This window comes from Mesoplodon mirus, assembly GCF_964341445.2.
Source record: "Mesoplodon mirus genome assembly, chromosome: 6".
Classification (NCBI taxonomy): domain Eukaryota; kingdom Metazoa; phylum Chordata; class Mammalia; order Artiodactyla; family Ziphiidae; genus Mesoplodon; species Mesoplodon mirus.
Window position 1 is genome coordinate 32,038,723 of NC_138982.1, and position 22,354 is coordinate 32,061,076.

The 22,354-nt window shown below is 40.9% G+C and overlaps 1 protein-coding gene and 1 long non-coding RNA gene across 2 annotated transcripts in view; one reads left to right on the forward strand and one right to left on the reverse strand.

Moving 5' to 3' along the window:
- HACD2 (3-hydroxyacyl-CoA dehydratase 2) overlaps positions 1-1,161 on the reverse strand; it is a 92,245-nt gene extending 91,084 nt beyond the window's left edge. Inside the window, exon 1 of the mRNA XM_082624216.1 lies at positions 946-1,161. Within this exon, the coding sequence (XP_082480342.1) occupies positions 946-1,100 (155 nt within the window). The 5' untranslated portion in view covers positions 1,101-1,161. The remainder of the gene's footprint in view (positions 1-945) is intronic.
- Positions 1,162-1,208: 47 nt separating this feature from the next.
- Positions 1,209-22,313, forward strand: LOC309805882. The gene is made up of 4 exons (XR_014294323.1): positions 1,209-1,319; positions 18,572-18,663; positions 18,737-18,815; positions 21,031-22,313. It is a non-coding gene; the product is annotated as an uncharacterized lncRNA (long non-coding RNA).
- Positions 22,314-22,354: the final 41 nt, after the last annotated feature.

The following is a 22,354-nucleotide window of genomic DNA, read 5'->3' on the forward strand; positions in this document are numbered from 1 at the left end:
CTTTCAACTTTTCTATATGTTTGAAAATTTTCATAATAAAATGTTAAGAATTTTTTTTTACAAATTTATAAAATTTAAATATATATAACAGTCTGATCCTGTGATCCTCGTCATCAAAAATCATGGGGTCAGAGAATTAGAGGAATCTTGGAGATCACCTAGCTCAACTCTTTAGTTTTTACAGATGAAAAAACGGAGGTCTAGAAAAATAAAATGATTTATCCAAGGTCACACAGTTAGTGTCATAACTAGAACTAAAAACTAGCTGCGACAAGGGATGGACTGAAATAAAGGAGAAACAAGAGGGAGTAAAATCTGTTTCCAGGGTCTATTCCGCTTCTCCCCCGTAACTCTGCCTTCCATCTCTAGTGTCTGCCCCACCTCAATCCATCCTACAAAGTCTAAACTCACCTAAAGCACAGGACTGCTCATGTCACTGGGCAAAAACTTTGAACGCTGTTCCACTACCTTTCCCATTAAAGCTCATCCTGGATTTTGAAAACAGCCGCCGAAATAAACGGTCAACTCTGCAGACACAGCTCCTTCCACTCCCTTGGGGGGAACAGCTCGCCATTCGTGACTTGCCGCCTGGGCTCTCAGCGCTGCAGGATCGCCCAGCACAACGCCCCCCAAACATGGACGTGTGGCCAGCCCATACGTCCTCCCAAGGCCCTCCGGACCAGCGCCTGGGCAGCCTTCCCCGAGCCCCCTTGGAGCCCTGGAACTCCAGCTCGGGGCACACCCGGTGCCTGGGAACTTGCTCGGCCCCCAGCAAGCACCCAGGCGGATTCAGCCTCGACTGCCCCCGGAGCCCAGGTGCCGGGGCCCGGACTCCCGCCACTGGAGCTGCGCTGCGCGAGGCGAGTAGAGCCGGGCCGCTCTTCCTGCCGCAGAGCCCCCTCCCCGGCCAGGCTCTCTCCCCGCCTTCCCGAGCCCCAGCCTCACCCCGCGGTCATCACCACATTGTAGATGACCAGGTACGCCGTGGCCAGAGGCCCCGGGCCCTTTTTCTTTCGCGAGCCGCTGGCTTCGCCGGCCCCGGCCCGGGCCCCGCCGCCCCCATTCCCTTTCGTCGCTGCAGTCGCCGCGGCTGCCGCCATATCAAACGCCGGGAGCACGCTCTCCTCGCGCGATCACCTCCGCCCAGACTGCCCACTGCGAGCGGGATGGAGGGAAGGACAAGGGAAAGGCGGGGCTGAGGCCGCGGGGCGGAGCCAGGGACAGCTCCCACGGCTGCCGCCATCTTGGAGGAGGGCAAGGACGCCCCGGCCCTCCCGCCCCCCCGCTCGCCTCAGTCGCCACCGCCATCGTGGAACAGGGTAATCACCGCCGCTTTTGCGTTCCCGGTAATAACCTCCGGCGCCATCTTGGATTAGGTCAATGTTGTATTTGGCCTTATTCGACAGGCCAGTTGTTTCTGCCGTGTGGATGTCTCGTCGTCCCTGGTTATTCTCTCTCCTATAATTTCCGCCTCTCTGTGGGATTAATAAAATGATGCTTTCATTTTCCCTTCTCATCTTGACTTCTCCCAGTGGTCGTAACTTCACCCCTATACACGCGGTTCGAGTAACCTGCCATTTTGGGTCAGGGCAATTGACGCTGATTTCGCTTCCCATCATCCCCAGAGGCCGGCGGGAGCTGCCCCTTATCTTAACTGCTAGCCGGGTTGAAGATTGTGTCTCTGAAGGTTTATTCCCTGCCTTTTGATTTTAAGTTACTTGTACAGTGGAGAAGGTCAGCAAGAAGTATGTCCCTTTTCCTATCCGATTAAAGTCGCCCGTGTGGCCTAGGATCCAGTGTCATTCTTGAGGGCCTGGAGGATGCCCCAATGCGTCTTCCAGCTCGAAGCCGCGTGGGCTCGCCCGTCGCCTAAGCCCGTCGTCGAAGCAGGACGAGGATGAGACGATTAGGCTGCCGGCTAAGGGTGAGGTGTCGAGTGGAGCGAGAAGCTTTCCACCCACAGTCTTCCAAAATAGAGGGATGTTGGCTTATATGGAAAACATGTCTGCTTAAGGAAACCGGGACAGCTTGTGGAACCTGCTTCAACCAGCTGACCCCACTTTTCATTCACTGCTTTGTTCTAGCGGTTTTTGGTTTGTACTAGAAGTCTCCTAACCGTCAATTTTCTCATGCCCAAATCTCTCTTTAAATTAATTACTGTACATGTGGTGGTATACAATACTTATTTATTCTTTCCAGTAAGTATTTATTTTATGGAGCGTCTGCGAGATTGCACTGGGGTTCATAGCACTAAGTGAAAGACAAGTCCTCGGTCTCCCAGACGTTATAGAGGGAGCCAGGTGAAAATAACTGTGTGTTAATTGGTGAAGAGTGTTATCAGTTAGGAAGTTGTTTCAGTAATCCAGGCCATAGCGAGTAGTGGTTTGGGCCAGAGTGGTCGCAGTTGAGGTGATGAAAACTGAATTGAATTCTGGACATATTTTAGAAGTAGCGCTCATAAGATTTGTTGATATGTTAGTTGTGGAGTGTGAGGTAAAAGACATTATGAGTAGCTTGGAATAATTGAGTTGTAGAAGAAGCTATTTTGAAGGCAGAAATCTGAGATTTTATCTTTTACTTGCTGAGCTTGACGTCTATTAGACATTCAAGTGGAGAGGTTGAGTAGACAGATACAGACGCTGAGGTTCCAGGAAGAAGTGTGCACTAGACGTATAAATTTGACAGCCATCAGGGCGGTGATGGTATTTAGAGCCATGAGACATCTAAAGATCGAGAGGTTACAACTAAACGGTTGTCAGTGTCTCATCCTTACAGCCCCACAGATTGTGTAGAGATCCTGTTGCCTGGTTTTCCTGGTTTCTTTAAAGAGCAAGTTGGTGTACTCACATTGCAGGCTGTGATCAGAGGGAAAAATTTTTGCAAAGGAAATAAAGAAGTGAGTCATTTTGCAGAGCAGATAATCACTATCTAAAAGCTTCTTTCATTCATTTAACTGATATTTTTCCCAATATAACCTGCTTAGTGGGAAAGTAGGAGGCAGGAATGCATAAAGCTCTGTCGGAAATCAATTTAAAACTCAACGTATCTTCTTACAGTCACTTAGACCCCAGTGTGTTCTCTCCAGTATAGTCACAGCGATCTTTTCCAAATACAAACTTGTTCATGTCTACTACCTTCCCCCCCACCCTCTTATGACATTTAAATGGCTTTTAATGCACTTATAATAAAGTACAAAATATTTAATGTGACCCACAATAATGTGAATGGACTTAACTCCTACCTGCTTCTTCAGTCTCACGTCACACCATGCTCTCCCTAGACATACTACCTTTATCTTAGTTCTTCCAATGAGTGATGAGCCTTTCTGCTACAGGGGCTTTGAGCCTGTTGTTCTCTCTGCCTAGAATCTCCATCCCTACCTTCCTCCTTCTGATCTAAGTTTGCCATCATTTTCCCTAAACTTCTGGAATGAGTCATTCTCCTTGTCTCCACGTACTTCCTCTCATGACACAGGCCACAGTAATTTTATATTTACTCACGTGACTTCTCTCCCCAATAGACCACAAGTTTCATAAGACAGGAATAGTGGTATTTCCTTGGTAGTAGTGGCTTGTTTGAGTTGTTTGTGTTTGTGTTTTTCCCCTTCATTGCCTGACACATTGCCAGCAACATGATTCTGTCTAGATCAAGCATGATTTCTCTAGCAAAAGTAATTATTTCAAGCCTTAGGACTATCATGACACAAGCAGAGCTCATTAGAGTTCTTCTGTGAAATTGATATGAGGATGCTGGGGTGTAGTGTTCATCTTTTTGTCAGGATTATTAAAAATAAGAGGTTGTGCTCCTGGCTCCAGACAGTCACCTTCCCTTCCATGTGGGGAGAGGAGAAATCAAGCAAACAAGAGGGACTCTGTGTTTTGAGGGCTTTGGGTCTTGATTCCAGTCCCTGAGGTCTGGTACTTGATGCTTTTCCAATTTTGTGGGTTTTCTCGTTATTCTCCCCAGCATGGGAGTCAATATATTTCTTTTGCTTAATTTAGCAGTCCCAGAACAACAACAACAAACCACAGCTCTATCCTATTTGTTCCAATAAAAGCCCTGTAAATTAATCTCTTTAGTTTGAGTCACATGCCCATCACTGAGCCAATCATTGCAGCCAAAGGGGATAGAATATGCTGACTGGCCAGGTCTTTGTCATATACACATAGTAGGAGGAGGGAGGCTTCACCCAAACTATATAAATTGAGTTTATACATCCCCCGCGTTTGGGGGATATAGTTCCCCCAGAAGTAATAAGGGAGTTTTTATCAGAAGAAGAGAATAGATGTTGGGCAGGTATGGTAGGCTGAAAAATGGCCCCCCCGATTGACGTCAAATATCTGTGAATGTTACCGTATTTGGAAAATACATTTAAATTAAAGATCTTAAGATGAGAAGATAATCTTGAATTATCCAGTGGGCCCTAAATGCAATCACATATCCTTATAGAATAGACACACAGAGAAAAAGAGTCACACAGAGAGAGGAGGAGGCAGTGTGACCATGGAGGCAGTGTGACCACAGAGGCAGAGATTGGAGTGATGAACCACAAATCGAGGTATGTTGACAGCCACCAGAATCTGAAAGGTGCAAAGAATGGATTCTCCTTTAGAGCCTCCAGAGGCAGTACAGACTTGCCTTGCAATACCTTGATCTCAGACTTAGAGAATTGTGAGAGAACAAATTTGTCTTAAGCCACCCAGTTTGTGGTAATTTGTTACTGCAGCAACAGAAAACTAATACAGCAGGTAAAAACAACAGATACTGAATGCTTATTATATGCCTCCAAGTATGTTACTCCAAGCCAAGTATTGGGAGAATTGCTACATTCAAAGAATAATTGAGAATGTTAAGCAGGTTAGAGTGGTCTAAATAAACATTGTTTCTGAGGACTACAAAGCAGTATTGTTGTGAGGAGAGAAGTCAGGAAAAGCTTCTCGAAGGCATGTCTCAAACGTAATCATAGGGATGTGTTATGAAAAGGTTGAAAGTCATTAAAGTGAGAGAAGATAAAAGGTAAAAAATGTAAGAGGACACAGCCATGTGTCTACAGAAGGCTAACAAGGGTGAAGGGATAAAAATAAGTCTAAATAAATAGTTGGGACTTGATTGCTGGACTGAGGAATTTAAATTTGAACTAAGGGCCTCCCTGGTGGCGCAGTGGTTGAGAGTCCGCCTGCCAATGCAGGGGATACGGGTTCGTGCCCCGGTCTGGGAGGATCCCATATGCCGCGGAGCGGCTGGGCCCGTGAGCCATGGCCGCTGGGCCTGCGCGTCCGGAGCCTGTGCTCCGCAACGGGAGAGGCCACAACAGTGAGAGGCCCGCATACCGCAAAAAAAAAAAAAAAAAAAAAAAAAAAAATTTGAACTAAGACATGGTAATGAATCAGGTTCTTAAATAGTTACAGGTTGAAAGTATTATCCGAAAAGAAAAATCAACTCCCATTTATTAGTTTCCTATTGCTGCTGTAAAAAATTATCACAGGTTAGTGGCTTGAAACATCATGGAATTTATTCTCTTAAAGTTCTGTAGATCAGAAGTCCAAAATGATTCTTTCAGGGATAAAGTCAAGGTGTTGGCAGGGCTGGTTCCTTCTGGAAGCTCCAAGGGAGAATCCATTCTTTACCTCTTCCAGCTTCTAGAAGTTGCTGGCATTCCTTGGCTCACAGTCACATCTCTCCAGTCTCTCCAGTCTCTGATTCTGTTGTTGGAATACCTTCTCTGATTTTGATTCTCCTGCTTCTCTCTTATAACAACTTTTGCGATTACATTGGGCCTAGCCTGATGGTCAGGGATACTCTCCCCATCTTAAAATCCTTGACTTAATCTCATCTGCCAGTCCCCTTTACCTTATAAGTAACAGTCTGGGGATTAGAGCATGGACATATTTGGGGGCTATTATTCAGCCTACCACATTCCATTACCAAAAGAAAAGGAGGGAGGGAGGGAAAACCCCAAAGACTTGAAAAATGATAAACATTCTTTTTAAACCATTGCTGAATTTGCAGGAAAGTAAAGGGTATCTCCAAAGCGGGGATCAGAAGTGGAGTGAGGGCTTGTGTTGGGGATGGTAAAGAATAGTAAATTGAAACCAGAACAGTGATCGGTTAGTAAAAGCAAAAGCCAGGATTTCTCTGAAGGTAAATGCTAATGCCAGTGCTAGGGCTGAGAGACTAATCAAGTGAGTTTTCTAGGGCTTTTTCTATTTGGGCACTACCCATTGATTTCAACATATGAATTTTGAGGGAGTCATAAACATTCAGACCATAGAAGTTGCCTTCCTTGACAAAAGGGATTTTGTAGGTGTGATTAAATCAGGGACCCTGAGATGAGGAGATCATCTTGGATTATCTGGGTGGGTCCTCTGTAATCATAAAAAGGAGGCGGAGGAAGAATCAGTCAGCCAGAAGGCAGTGTGACTACAGAAGAAAGTCAGAGTGAGATGCAGTGTTTTTGGCTTTGAAGATGGAGGAAGGGGGCTTCCAGAATCTGGAAAACACAAGGAAATAGGTTCTTCCCTAGAGCCTTCAGAAAGGAATGCAGCCCTGCCAACATCTTGATTTTATCCCAGTGAGTCCTATACTGGACTGCTGATCTACAGAACTATAAGATAATAAATTCGTATTGTTTTTTAAGCCACTAAGTTTGTGGTAATTTGTTACATCAGTAATTGAAAACTAATACAGTAATACATCTGTATCAATAGCAGCCAAAAAGCATTACTAGAGGTAAAATCTTTCATAATAATGAACTGTTCTGTTCACCAGGAAAACAACAATTTTAAACAGGTATGCATAATTTAAGAGGTATGGCCTCTGTGCTACTGTTCCAATTCTACATAGAGAATTATAAAACATTATTGGATGATGTTAAGGAAACCTAAGTAAGTGGAGAGATACTGAGTTCGTAGATTGAAAGACTCAATACAGTAAAGATGACAGTTCTCCCCAAATTAATTTATAAATTGCATGCAATCTCAATCAAAATTTCACCAAGTAGTTTTTGTTTGTTTTGATTTTTGTGGAATTTGAGAAGCAGATTGAGATTTTATATGGAAATTTTAATGGTCTAAAAATTACCAAGATATTGGGAGAACTTGCTCTACAAGATAACAACATTTACTGTAAACTATAGTTTTACAATTAAGACAGTATAGTATTAGCATAAGGATGGCAAATAGACTGATAGAACAGGATAGAGAGTCCAGGAACAGACCCACACATATATAGTCACTTTATGTATGACAGAGATACAGTAGGGAAAAGATGAACATTCCAGTAAATGATTCTGGGACAAGTGGATATTCGTATGGGAAAAAAAAATTTCCTACCTCACACTATACACAAAAATCATTTCTAGACTTAAAATGTGAAAGTCAACATTTAAAGCTTTTAGAATTAGTATAGGAGAATATCTTTATGACCTCAAAGGTAAGGAAAGAATTTTAAAACAAGATATAAAAAAGTACCAGTTATAAATGAAAAGGTTGCTTCTTTGACTATATTAAAATAAAGGGGGCTTCCCTGGTGGCGCAGTGGTTGAGAGTCCGCCTGCCGATGCAGGGGACATGGGTTCGTGCCCCGGTCCGGGAGGATCCCACATGCCGCGGAGCGGCTGGGCCCATGAGCCATGGCCGCTGGGCCTGCGCGTCCGGAGCCTGTGCTCCGCAGCGGGGGAGGCCACAGCAGTGAGAGGCCCACGTGCCGCAGGAAAAAAAATAAATAAATAAAATAAAATAAAATAAAGGATTTTTGTTCATCAAAAGATAGCATAAAACAAGCAAAAAAAGAAACAAGGTACAGAGTGGGAGAGGATATTTGCCACATATGTAATTAATAAAGTACTAGTCTCCACAACATATGAAAACTCCTTCAAATCTGTGAGAGATAATTACATTGAAAAAGTGGGCAAAAGACTTGAATAGGGACTTTACCAAAGAAAAAATATAAATGACCAGTAGACGTATGCAAATATGTTCAACCTCTTATTAATCAGGGAAATGAAAATTATAAGCACAGTGTGATACCATTAGCCATTCTCCAGAGTGGGTAAAATGAAACTGTTTGATAACACCAGTTGTTGGTGAGGGGACTGCAGGTGGTGAGTTGGCGCATTCACTTTGGAAAACAGTTTGGCATTATCTAGGAAAGTCAAAGATACACATATCCCATGACTGGTTTTCTAATGCCAGGTTGATGGCCTTAAAGATTCCCTAGGGTACATATATTAGAATATTCAAAGCAGTATTTTTCGTTACAGTCCCACACTGAATACAACACATCTATCTACAGTAGAATAAATAAATAAATTGTATATCTTACGATAGAATACTTTACAGCGATGCAAGTGAACAAATTGCAGCTCTATTCAGTTATAACAGAGGAATCTCAATATTGAGTGAAAGAAGTAAGGCACAGAAGAATACATACAGTATGATTCATTCATCTAAAGTTAAAAATCAGGCTAAATGAAAAATTATATTGTTTAAGGGATTCATACACAGGTGGTAAAACTAAAGAAAAGCAAAGAAATTATCATCACAAAAGTCAGGATAGTGGACACTTACCCAGGATAGGTAAGACAGGTGCGTAGTGGGGAGGGAGGAATTTATGACCAAGAGGGGACAAGTAGCAAGGATTGGGAGAGTGGCAGGGAGAGGAGTTCTGGGTGTAATGGAAATGCTTTATTTCTTGACCTGGGTGGTGGTTATATAGGTTTGCCCTTAGTGATAATTCATTAAGATGTATATTTATGTTTTGGGTGCTTTTTGCTTATACTTTATATGTTAGATATACTTTATATGCTTGATATACATAAATGATATATAATAAATATAAAGAGGAGTCCTGATAGTAGGAAATACTGCATCAGGATGATCATGTAAGAAGCTATTGTAGTTAATCTGGGTATAATAAAGATGTTAAGGGGGGACATCCCTGGTGGTGCAGTGGTTAAGAATCCACCTGCCAATGCAGGGGACACAGGTTTGAGCCCTGGTCCGGGAAGATCCCACATGCCGTGGAGCAACTAAGCCTGTGCACCACAACTACTGAGCCTGCACTCTAGAGCCCGGGAGCCACAACTACTGAGCCCGCACGCCTAGAGCCCGTGCTCCACAACGAAAGAAGCCACTGCAATGAGAAGCCCGTGCACTGCAACGAAGAGTACCCACTGCTCGCCACAGCTAGAGAAAGCCCATGCACAGCAACGAAGACCCAACACAGCCAAAAATAAATAAATAAATAAATATTTTTAAAAAAAGATGTTAAGGGGACAGCATTGCTGGCACCTCTTTTTTTTTTTTTTAATTTATTTTGGCTGCTCTGGGTCTTAGTTGTGGCATGTGGGACCTAGGTCCCCAACTAAGGATTGAACCCAGGCCCCCTGCGTTGGGAGCACGGAGTCTTACCCACTAGACCACCAGGGAAGTCCCTGGCACCTCTTTTTAAGAGAAGCTGCTGAGGCAAAACCCTGGTGACAGATAGTGGCCATGTTTTGTACCCTATGATCTTCATCCCTTTGACTACAGATAGGAATACATATACAGATGGTAAGACTATACAACAAAGCAATGAAATGTTTATCACACATTCAGGATAGTGGATACTTCTGGACTGGAGCTGGGCACCTGATCCAGGAGTTATTGATAGGGAGGCACCCCTCTTCCTCATCTTTTCATCTCCATAAAAAAGGCAACTTCTGTACAAAAGGGGTTATGTACTAATCAGATTTCCAGCTTCCTGAACAATGGAGACCAAAACTGGTTAGTTAGAGAGGAGTGTATTGAAAGGACATTGGATAGCTCACAAAATTGATGGAAAAGCTGAAGAATAAGGTTTGGAACATCGACAGGAGCCAAGGGAAATTAGACATCTAAAAATAGAGACCAAATCAATACACAGGAAGAGTCTGGTTAGTATCTAACAACTTCTGTCATTGGCATAGCCACCATTGGGCATTGGATGCTGCCATTATTGTTTCCTCTGTCACCTCTGGAAAGATTCTAAACTGCCATTTACTTCTCTGTGTTATTCAGTCCAGAGTCAAGGTTGTAGGTAGGAGCATATTGTTGGAAGTTGACATACCCAAATTCTAGAGACAAGGCAGATGGGAAAGGGGCTGTTTGCCCACACTTGCTTCTTTATTGGAATTACCTCCAAAATAGGAAGTGTGTTTAGATACTGGGTGGCCAAAAATGAAAGACACCCATCACAGGAAATATCAGAAATAAACGTATCTGGCCCCGCAGGGAGGAGGAAAGAGTAATATGATTAAGATCTGTGAAATTCATTGGGCCATGTTTTAACCGGGGGACGAGAGATTCTGCACAGTCAGGAAAGGCAGCCAGGCTGACTCTACTGCCCTGCAGTGCACCATTCTCTCTCTTTTCTAGTTTCTCTGCCTGTGATTGGGAATAGGGAGCAGGGTGTAATTCTGATCAGCCCTGTGCTACTGGCCAGGCTATCTTCAATTCAGGAAGCTGGAAGTCCAGATTTCAGCAATCTTCATGGTTGGTCACGTACCGCAAAACATACCCTTATAGGGCTCTCTCTTTTTCTTTTATTATTTTTTTATTGAAGTGTAGTTGATTTACAATGTTGTGGCAGTCTGCTGTACAGCAAAACGACTCAGTTATACACATATAGACATTCTTTTTTTATATTCTTTTCCATTTTGGTTTATCACAGGATATTTAATATAGTTCCCTGTGCTATACAGTAGGCCCTTGTTGTTTATCCATCCTATATATAATAGTTTACATCTGCTAATCCTAAACTCCCAGTCCTTCCCCCACCCCCCTCCCCCTTGGCAACCACAAGTCTGTTCTCTGTGTCTCTGTTTCTGTTTTGTAGATAGGTTCCTTTGTGCCATTATTTTAGATTCCACATATAAGTGATACCATGTGGTATTTTTCTCTTTCTGACTTACTTCACTTAGTATGATAATCTCTAGTTGCATCCACATTGCTGCAAATGGCATTATTCTGTGCTTTTTTATGGCTGAGTAGTATTCCATTGTATATATGTACCACATCTTCTTTATCCATTCATCTGTCCATAGACATTTAGGTTGTTTCCATGTTTTGGCTATTGTGAATAGTGCTGCTATGAACATAGGGGTACATGTATCTTTTTGAATTATAGTTTTGTCCAGGTATATGCCCAGGAGTGGAATTGCTGGATCCTATGGTAATTCTATTTTTAGTTATCTGAGGAACCTCCACACTGTTTTCCATAGTGGCTGTACCAACTTACATTCCCACCAACAGTGTAGGAGGGTTCCCTTTTCTCCACACCCTCTCCAGCATTTGTTATTTGTAGACTTTTTAATGATGGCCATTCTGACCGGTGTGAAGTGGTATCTCATTGTAGTTTTGATTTGCATTTCTCTAATAGTTAATGATATTGAGCATCTTTTCATGTGGAGGGCTCTCTGTTAACTGCCAGATGGGAGATGGTGCTGAGGTCATTCCCCACCTTCCTGAATTGTTATAGTTTCATTATCATACAAAAACCTGCAGAAAAGGAGGGGTGAGTGATAGGATTCAAACTCTAAATTCCACTCTAAACTTCCAGTTAGCCCATAGAATGGCCAGTGATATGACTAATATGAAAAGGTTATATCACATTATTCTTTTGAGAATTTGAGCTTGGGGAAACTGACACCCGAGCAGATGTGGAGAGAAGAGACCCTCTATGAGAGACTGTGAGATAGCTGCCTTAGTACTTGATGACTTTCTATGATCAGCTTCAGGCCATAGATCTCCTCATAAATGGTTAATAAACACACTGATGAAGATAAATAACATTTATGAACAAATGATGATTAAAATGATGAGATAGATGCCCTCTTTTTTTTTCTTCTTCAGAATGTCAAAGATAAAAATAATACTGTTAGCAGGGATATAAGGACATGGGTATTCTTAAACTTTGCTACTGAATGTACAGACTGATAGATACACTGTCTGGAAGGCAGCTTGACAATACATAGCAAAACCTTCAAACCATGAATGTCCTTTGACCCAATAAGTACACTTCTTGGAATTTATCTTAAGGAATTTAGCTCAACTTTTTTTTTAAATTTTATTGAAGTATAGTTGATTTATAGTGTTGTGTTAATTTCTGCTGTTCAGCAAAGTGATTCAGTTATATATATTCTTTTTCATATTCTTTTCCATTATGGTTTGTCACAGAATATTGAATACAGTTCCCTGTACTATACAGTAGGACCGTGATTTTTTAAAAAAATTTTTATTGGAGTATAGTTGATTTACAACGTTGTGCTAGTTTCTGCCATACAGCAAAGTACATCTGTTGTGTGTGTGTGTGTGTGTGTGTGTGTGTGTGTGTGTGTGTCTCCACTCTTTTTTAGATTCTATTCCCATGTAGAGGACCTTGTTGTTTATCTATCCTATATATAATAGTTTGCATCTGCTAATCCCAAACTCCCAGTCCTTCCCTCCCCCACTCCCCTTCCCCTTGGCAACAAGTCTGTTCTCTCTGTCTGTGAGTCTGTTGATCTTAAGAAATTTAGGATGTGAAAAAAGATTTAGTTAGTTATAAGTGCTCATCACAATGCTATTTACAGTATCAAACTGTTGTAAATAATCTAAATGTCCAGCAGTACAGACTGGTTAAATTATGATAGAGGTTTAAAATAGTATAACATTCAGACACTAAAAATGATTTTGCAGAAACTTACTTTCAAATGATTCAGCAAAAATAAAGTGTGTGTGTGTGTGTGTGTGTGTGTGTGTGTGTGTGTGTAACAGAGAGCACAAGTGTGAGAGAAATTGTGCGCAAAGGGCAAATGTGGAAAATGATGTGATTGTTAAGACAAAAACTATAACAGGTCAGAAATGTCTACTCTGCCTGCAAGCTAACAAGGTGGCCTGGCCCCCACCCCACACACTCTCGTATTTTCATGTATATTTTTCTTTCAGGGCCCAGCCGCAGCAAGGGGCTCCAGATTTTTGTCCCTGTAGACCATTACTGCCAATTCTTGGGGTCTTCCTCCCAAAGGACAGCCTCAAGGCATTGTTCTCTCTTTGTGACCCAGCCCAAGTTCCAGTACCCTGTGCTGAGGGAGCTGACCTTTTCACCCAGGTCCCTCAATGAGGAAATGTTCTCTTCTTTTGAACACCATGGCGGACACACATGGTCTGGGGCCTGGTCCAGGTGGATGGAGTGTGGGTTTTCCCAGGAAGAGGAGCAGGGCAGAGCTTGATCTCAGGGTGCACTTTGTGGCTTAAGGTATGTGTGTGGGGGTTAGTCTGGGTCCAGATAGAGGGGCAGGAAGAGGATGTATGTATGTATGTGTATGTTTATATATATAAAATATACATGTTATTTATATATATATTATACTGTTACACACACACACACACATACACACACACACACACACACACACACGAATAATGAGCCCTCTGAGCCACAGAACAAAAACCATTTATCATTTATGGCAAAAGCAGCAGCCAGAGCAACATCTTATGTTGGTTACCAAGCCCCATCCACAAAGGGCAACATAATGAGGGCCAGATGGTACCTGCATATGCAGTGGGGTGCATTACAGGAGAGGAACCCTGTAATGGCATATTGGGGGTGGTACATTCTGATCCCCTTCAGCTCCTTATACAAATATTAGGAAACTCTGATCTTATATATGGCTGCTGGTGACCTGTCTATCCTGCCCTCCAAAGAGAGAAACCTTGTCTTTATTCTAGAATGTAAGCCAGTCTTCTCCAAGACGAGAAGGAGAGGTCTTTATCTTTACTATTCTGAACATCTCTGGGAAGAGAAACATATCTAATCTTTACCCTACTGAAATGTCTCTGTAGGGGAGGAAAAAAAAAAAAAGACCCTTTATCCTCTACCCTCTTAGGTTCAGTGTCTGGGACCCTGTGAATTGAACTGATAAAAGATTAACAGGAGAAAAAGGTTTACTTCATATACATGTGGGGGGCCTCACAGAAATGAAGTGAAAACCCCAAAGAGGTGGTCAGACCCAGAGGGTTATATGCCATTTTAACAAAGAGCAATAAATTTGTGGAGAAGTGACAAGACAAAGGAAGGTGGGTTTAGGTTTTTATGGGCAGTAAATTGTGGGAAGGTAAACTTGTGGGGAAAATTAATGGAAGATAAGGGTTGTTTTTAGTAAAGTTTGTTATGTAGCTGCCATCTGTGGGCTGAGACGAGTTTAGAGTCAACTCGTGTCTGGTGATTCAGTGTTATTCTGCTCTTCCTGATATATGAGAGAGGATGGGGACACATTCACAAAGGGAGATTTATGCCCTGCTTTTAGGCAGATAGGGGGAGGATAGAGAGCTTTTTCTGTATCTGCTGTTTCTCACTTGCCTTCAGCTCAAAATAGTCCTTATGCCAAAGTGGCATATTTGGGGGTGGTACATTCTGATCCCCTTTAGCTCCTTATACAAATACTGGAATTGATTGTAAATGCTTTTGATCAGAAGACCTGAATTGTCCAGAAAAGTGAGATGTTCAGAGTGGATCATCTCCGAACAATATGGCGCGGATCATCTCCCAACAGTATTCTACTGAAGGGTTTAAGAGTGTTTATCGAACTATACTATCAATCTTTCTCCAAGTTTGAAAAAATTTTAAATAAAAAGTTGGGGAAATAATGCAGAGATGCATTTGATATGGAAATTGTTTAGAATATATTAAGTGGAAAAGTGGACTATACATGGTGTGTAGTAAGATCTTATTTTTATAACAGTTAGGTATATGTCTATAGAGAAAAAAATCTGTAAGGGGATATACCAATATATTATTAGTGTTTATCTTTGGCTGAGTAAGGGCATTAGGTTTTTTTTCTTAATGTTCTTTCTGTTTATATGTATTCTGCTTTTTTTTCCCAATGAGTGGTTTTGTGAGTAAATTCTTTTCTTTAAGTTTATCAAAAACAAATCCCTTTATGTCTTTCTGTCTTCTAATGAGGATAGATAGCAGTGACATGTTGGTTTTTTCTCCCCTCATCCTGGATGTACTTAAATTGCCCTGCAAAGTGGGGAGGGAAGAGAGTGAAAGATAAAGAGAAGAGGAGAGAAACCTAGGAGAAGAGACAGGTCTGGGAGGATTTTTCAAATGAAATGCTGATCAATATGAATTCCCTTATTTACTTTACCTACCTTACAAAATCAGTAAATTCTTTTATATTTTTGTGTGAGTTGAATTTTTTGGTGGGAAACTCAAAAGGAAGAGGAGACAACAGTAATATGGGTTACATTTTGGGTGCTGCCTGGGATTTTCAGACTAAAGTGCACTGCCTAGCTATATTTAGGATTAAATCATCACCTATAATAGTGGTTTTCAAACTCAAAGATTATTGAGGCCCCTAAAGAACTTTTATTTATGTGGTTTATAACTACTTTATATTATCCATATTAGAAATCAAAACTAAGAAAAATTTAAATCACAAGAATATGTTAGCTGTCAGAGTGATGACATTATCACACATCAGGACACCAAAAGTAAAAGCAACAAAAGCAAAAATAAACAAATGGGACTATATCATACTAAAAATCTTCTGTTACAGCAAAGGGAACCATCAACAAAATAAAAAGGCAACCTACTGAATGGGAGAAGATATTTGCAAATCATATATCTGATAAGGAATTAATATCCAAAATATATAAAGAACTCATACAACTCTATAGCAAAAAAAAAATCCAATTAAAAAATGGGCAGAAGATCTGAATAGACATTTTTTTCCCAAAGAAGACATACAGATGACCAACAGGTACCTGAAAAGATGCTCAGCATCATTAATCATCAGGGAAATGAAAATCAAGACCACAATGAAGCATCACCTCCCGCCTGTTAGAATGACTTTATCAAAAAGACAAGAAAGAACAATTGTTGGCAAGGATGTGGAGAAAAGGGAACCCTCGTGCACTGTTGGTGGAAATGTAAATTGGTGTAGCCACTATGGAAAAAAGTATTGAGTTTCCTCAAAAAATTAAAAATATAACTATATGATCATATAACTATATGATCCAGCAATTCCATTTCTGGGCATTTATCTGAAGAAAATGAAAACACTAACTAGAAAAGATATATGCACCCCCATGTTCACTGCAGCATAATTTACAATAGCCATGATATGGAAACAGCCTCAGTGTCCATCAACAGATAATGGATAAAGACATTTATATATATATATATATAAAATCTCCATTAAAAAAATGAAATCTTGCCATTTGTGACATGGATGGACCTCGAGGGCGTTATGCTAAGTGAAATAAGTCAGACAGAGAAGGCCAAATACTGTGTGACCTCTCTTATATGTGGAATCTAAAACAACAACAAGAACAACAAAAACCCAACCAACATCATAGATACAGAGAACACATTGATGCTCTCTGTGTTGGGATTGTCACCTGATCCGTGTGTTTTCTGAGTTGCTACTTCTCACTCTCACTTGTGCCTGTTGTCCACCAGTCTACAGCTTCTCTAGTCTAACTTAATTTATTTTATTTATTTTTCCCTCTGGTCTAACTTTAAAAGACCCCTTTTCCTGCCCGCGTTCGAGGAGAGACTGTCAGAGGGCCTGTGGGCTAAAGGAGGAGATGGAGGGGGAACAGTGAGTCTAATTCCTCTGTTTTTTGCCTTGTTCTGTGGTAGGACTCAGCTTGCTTTTTGACGCTTTCTCCCCTGAAGATGCTTGCAGAGTGGAAAAAGTTGAAACGAAATTACTTACTAATTAGTCTATCCCAAAATTTTGTCAACAACTCGAGTCTAATGTATCACCTCTCTTATTCTTTGCCCTGTGGGTTTAATGCCTTTTGTGCCTTTACTTTCATTTTAGTGAGGTTTTGGGAGGCAGGAGATAAATTCAGGTGTCCGATCCACCACGTATGACCACTAGCCTCAATTTAGTTTCCATAGAAACAGCTTCTCTTCCCTTTAGCACCCCATTTTTATTGATTTATATAATAATTAAATTATGTAATTACAGTTGTACAACTGACATAAAGAAGTCTAAGAACAAATCCAATTGGTAAATAATACTACTCAGTGGATATCAGTTAGGAGAACAGAAGTGTGTGGGCTCCAGTTCATTTATTTTACAGAAAGTATGAAAATTGTGGTTAAGTCAGGCAAGTTGGATTAAATGGAAATTAGTTAACTGAGCTTCTACATTAAATAAATGAATATAAGACATTCATTAACAGGGTGCATTTTATTTTTATTTTATTTTTTTTAACATCTTTATTGGAGTATAGTTGCTTTACTATGGTGTGTTAGTTTCTGCTGTATAACAAAGTGAATCAGCTATACATATACATACATCCCCATATCTCCTCCCTGTTGTGTCTCCCTCCCACCCTCCCTATCCCACCCCTCTAGGTGGACACAAAGCACCAAGCTGATCTCCCTCATTAACAGGGTGCATTATTAAAAGTCTAAATGATTTGGTTTCTTGGACAACCAATTTAACTTTAAGTGACTTTATCTGTCTTTAAAAACTCCTTGAGCAAGCAAATGCCTTTCCAGGATCAGGCTCTTTTCTGTACTTTGAACATGGGTACTATTGATGTGTTCAGACTGACTTCCTGGACTCTGGACCCTTGTCTGTCCTAACTCCTATGTATCCCAACCTACTTCTACATTGATTTCCTGGTTGGACTTTTGACCTGCATTGACCTCAATGCATCAGTGAGTTGATACCTTACATTCCTTTTGAGGCTCCCCTTCATAGGTACATTGTTCCCTCAGTCTCTAACCTTTTAGGCTTCTTCAGAGTAAAACTGACTTGCCTTCCTATTGGACTTCTTCTCTGCAGGAAGTCAGGTTTCAGCTTCTGTGCTCTAAGTAAGTTACCTGCTCATCTGTTTGCTTTCCATCTTCCAAAATTCTGGTATTTTTCATCTTTCTTCTCCCATATTTGTCTTTGAGGGGTTTATAGCTTTAAAAAAAGTATTCCTTCACTCTCAGTTTAATGGGGTTCTGAAGAGAACGGAGTTACTGCTTGTCTTCTGGAGTTCATGTTTGGTCTTCTCTCGACTATGGTAGCTTCCCATTTTCCAAACCCTTAATCTCTTGATTCTCCAGAAAATAGGAGCATTTTGAGCTTTCTAGACAACTTAAAAAAGGTGTCTACCTAGTCTTTTCCTGGGACTGCCTAGCAGAGCCCTATTTGTTCTGTGGTTAATATACTGCCAGAAGCAAGTCAATGTGAATTAGCTTTTGTAAATATAAATTAAAAATGAGAGAACTTTTGGGGATTAAAGGTTAAGTGTGAGTTTAAAGTCAAGCCAACTTTGAGAAATTTCCTCTTGATTGGAAAATAAGACTCATAAGGTCAGATGAGCTTTTCTCTTTTGACTATGAAGAAGAGAGTATTTAGAGACTGGAAATTAAAACTTTTCCGGAGACCAAGAAGGCAGTTGTAGCATTTCCTAAACTCATAGCAATTGTGTTTCATACAGCTGTATGTGCACTTTCAGTTACAAAGATGTTTTTCCGGAGGTGGGTGGAATTTCAATAATTCTTTCCATTTTTCATTAGTGTATAACTTTTCCACATATTTGTTTTGTTTCTACAGAAGTATTATCAGTTCCTTGCAGGTAGAGGATGTTTCTGACACATCTTAGCATCTCCGAGTGCTAGAAGAATAGAGCTGACTGTAAGGATCAGGTACTGTGCATGAGCTCTTTTAATTTTTATAACGATCTGTGAAGGAGGAAATACAATTTCTCTAATTTTATAGGTGAGGAAACTGAAGCACAAGCTACACAACTCCAGTGAGAAGCAGAGCTGGAACTGATTCCACTTGGCTGATTACCCAGGTCAGCTAGATCCTACCCCTCATATCCTGCAGTGCTTGCTTTCAGTGACAGGTGATGTGCTTTCTGGAGAGACAGATATGGGACTTCATGGAGCTTACAGAATAGGCTATATGACTGCTTGCTAATAAATGTCTGTTGAATCTGACCAGAGGCTATTGGTCATTGTAACATACCATCTGGAGCAAGACTGTGGAGAAGCCCTATAGCTTAACCTGTCTCTTAACTGTTGGAAGCTACTGATGTCTGCCCAAAAGAAGCTAATAATAATGAATTGACTTTTAGGTTAATTTGTAACCTTCTTCTTCCTTAGTTATCTCCAGCTGGAAGAAATCTAGTCCCAGAGAGTCAAATAATGATGTCTTGTGAAGATTTATCATGTACTTCTATGTGGTCACTACTGGGGCTGTGGTCTCTGACACGAAGCCCTCCTTGCAATGTACAAGCATTTGGAACACTGGCAAGGCCTATGAGCTAAAATTTCAAACAACCAGCAGTTAGAAACTGACGGTTGTCTCCAAGTGCTGTAGATCTCCTGGGTATTTCCAGCTCCAATGGGAAGGGAGTTATGATCAAAGCCACTAAGGTTAAAATGACTGTAGCTATCAGGATGGCCCCTCCCCCTTCCTTTTGGTTCACTGTTGGGGAAATCTTGCCCCAGGGACGCTGTCTCTTTCTCTGCTATCTCAGTTGTCCCTGTTGGATGCTCCCCTATCTCAAGTAGCTCCAAGTTCCAAAAACACCAGAGATTTTTTGCCTAACTGGTTGCTTCATATCACAAGTAATCTGGTAATTGCTTGTGAATTGCAGGTCTATTTCAATTTTGTGGTGAGAAGCACAGAACTGGTACTTTTTAAATGTCTTAAAAAGTGAAAAAATATATGAATGTAAATAATCAAACACAATAACGTAAGTATTGAATTTGTGTTATCCAATATGATTGATGAAACTATAGACCATACTTTCCAGACTGATTTCACGCAAACTTTTATGTTTTAATTTCACAATTTGAAAAGTGATATGCATAGTTAAGGTAAAATTTGGAGTTTCTCTTTTCCTCCTAGTCCATCTAAAACAGTGCTGTCTAATAGAACTTTATAGAACGTTTTCATCTGTGCTGTCCAATAAGATAGCCAGCCACTAGTCACATGTGATTATTGAGCACTTAATGTGGCTAGTGTAGCTGAGGAACTGAATTTTAAATTTTATTTTCATTAATTTAAATTTAAATAGTCACTGGTGAGTCATGGCTACCATATTGGTCAGAATAGATCTAGAATACAGTGATGACCTTATAACAGGATAGTCTAGGCTATGTTACAGCCACAAAGAATGCTAAAATCTTGGGGATTTATAAGAACAAAGATTTATTTCTTGCTTGTGTTAGGTACTCATTTGGGATTGGCTTCGGACCTAGGTGGATAAAGTAGCCACCATCTGACATGTTGCCAGTCACTATGGAGAGTCTTGCACCAGTACTTAAATTCTCTGGACCAGAGGGGATGAACATCACTTCTGCTTCTACCTCGCTGACCGGAATTAGTCACATAGCCCCATCTCCCATCTCACACAGGGAGTCAGGAATGTGGTCCTAATCATGTGCCAGGGGGCAAAGAGCCTCAGTAATGACTGTCACAGACATTAGCTTCCTTTTCGAAATACAGAGGAGTTCCCAAGGGTTAAAGAAAGTAGTATTACCTGTGTTTTCTTGAAAAGTGGAGAGTTGAGTTTCTTTAGAATTCAGTTATTCTTTAGCTCATTGATACTCATTAGCACAGATGTATTAAAAGCACAGATTTTATTAAAATGTGTAGAACTCAAACATCTTGATAAAAAGAAAGAGACTTTAAGTAAAGTTAGAGCTGCCAACAGTCAGCATGTCATTTTAGTTACACATAGAAATTCATTTAATATGAAGCTCTGCAATGTAAGGAATAATCAGTGGATTGTTTTTTATATGTTTGGGATGAGAATGGAATGGAAGGAAATTATTTGTTTTCTTTCAGAATATAAGGGGCATTTTTCACTAGCGAGGAATAAAAAGTCCTTTTCTTTAAAAATAATAATTTCCTCACTAGGAACATTTGTGGATTGTGGTTGCCTTAAAAAAATGAAACAATTTAAATATTATCTGGACAATGGATTCTTTCCAGACTATACTGTGGAATCATAGAATCATCTAGTCTAACATTTAATAGTATGTCTTGATTCTTTCTAGAATATCTACAGTATTGTTTGAATACTCAAGACCTGGGGGCCCCCACCATCTGATGTCTGATAACAGACTTCCTGTGAAGCAGGAGTGATGGTTTCCTGAGAACAAATGCTTCACTATCAAGACATGGAAAGATAGCACTCGGCTGCTAGTAACAAATTGCACCAAAGTTACAAATGCAGACCAAGCCTTGGTAAATATTAATGACGATGATGATTTTGTGACATACTGAAAATGTTAGATTTTAGCATTATGAGTGTACTGTAGATACTAGAATGTAATTGAACCAAAATGATGCTTGAGAGAAATTTTGAAGCAAATGTGCAAATTAGGCTACCTAGTATAAACTAGAAGTGCCTAAGTCATTCTGTTCCTTAGTAAAGCACAACCAAGTAAGCCTTTTTTTTGGCTGCTCTGCGCGGCATGTGGAATCTTAGTTCCCTGACCAGGGATCGAACCCGTGCCCCCTGCAGTGGAAGCGTGGATTCTTAACCACTGGACCACCAGGGAAGTCTCCCAGCATGTAAGCCATTTATGCAGCAGAGCATTTGTTTTTAGTTTCTGAGATCTGTTTGGGTCGTCTACAACTGGTGGCCTGAAAGGGAAAAGAAGGCTGCAAAGACTGAACAAACAGCATGCACTGTGGTAGCCTTTATTTAAAAATTGTGAGCTAACTACAGTTGTAGTGTTCTCATTTACCATTCTGATGGCATAATAAACTGGGAGAACATTAACACAACTTCAAGAAGGCATCAAAAAACCTGTAAACAAACATACACACCACGCATGCGCGCACATATACAGCATACATGCACACAAAGATTATAGTCTAAACACAATCAGAAGTGATGAAGAAAAGCTTTGAATGCTCTAAATCAAATTTAAAACACTATTATAATAAACTGTGGCAATACTGTGGCTATATGAAAAATGTTGTAACTGCTTAAAAAGCAAAAAGAAAAATACTGGCAATTTGAAACTAGCAGCAAGAAGCAGATAAAAATAGAATGGAAGATAACATAAGAATAGGTAACATCAAAATTCTAATGTTGATACTGTGTAGGATTGCACTGAAGTAATTTAAAATTGGTTCTTAAGGAACTCTCAAAAAGTCCCTTGAGGGCCTCCCTGGTGGCGCAGTGGTTGAGAGTCCGCCTGCCGATGCAGGGGATACGGGTTCGTGCCCCGGTCTGGGAGGATCCCATATGCCGCGGAGCGGCTGGGCCCGTGAGCCATGGCCGCTGAGCCTGCGCATCCGGAGCCTGTGCTCCGCAACGGGAGAGGCCACAACAGTGAGAGGCCCGCGTACGGAAAAAAAAAAAAAAAA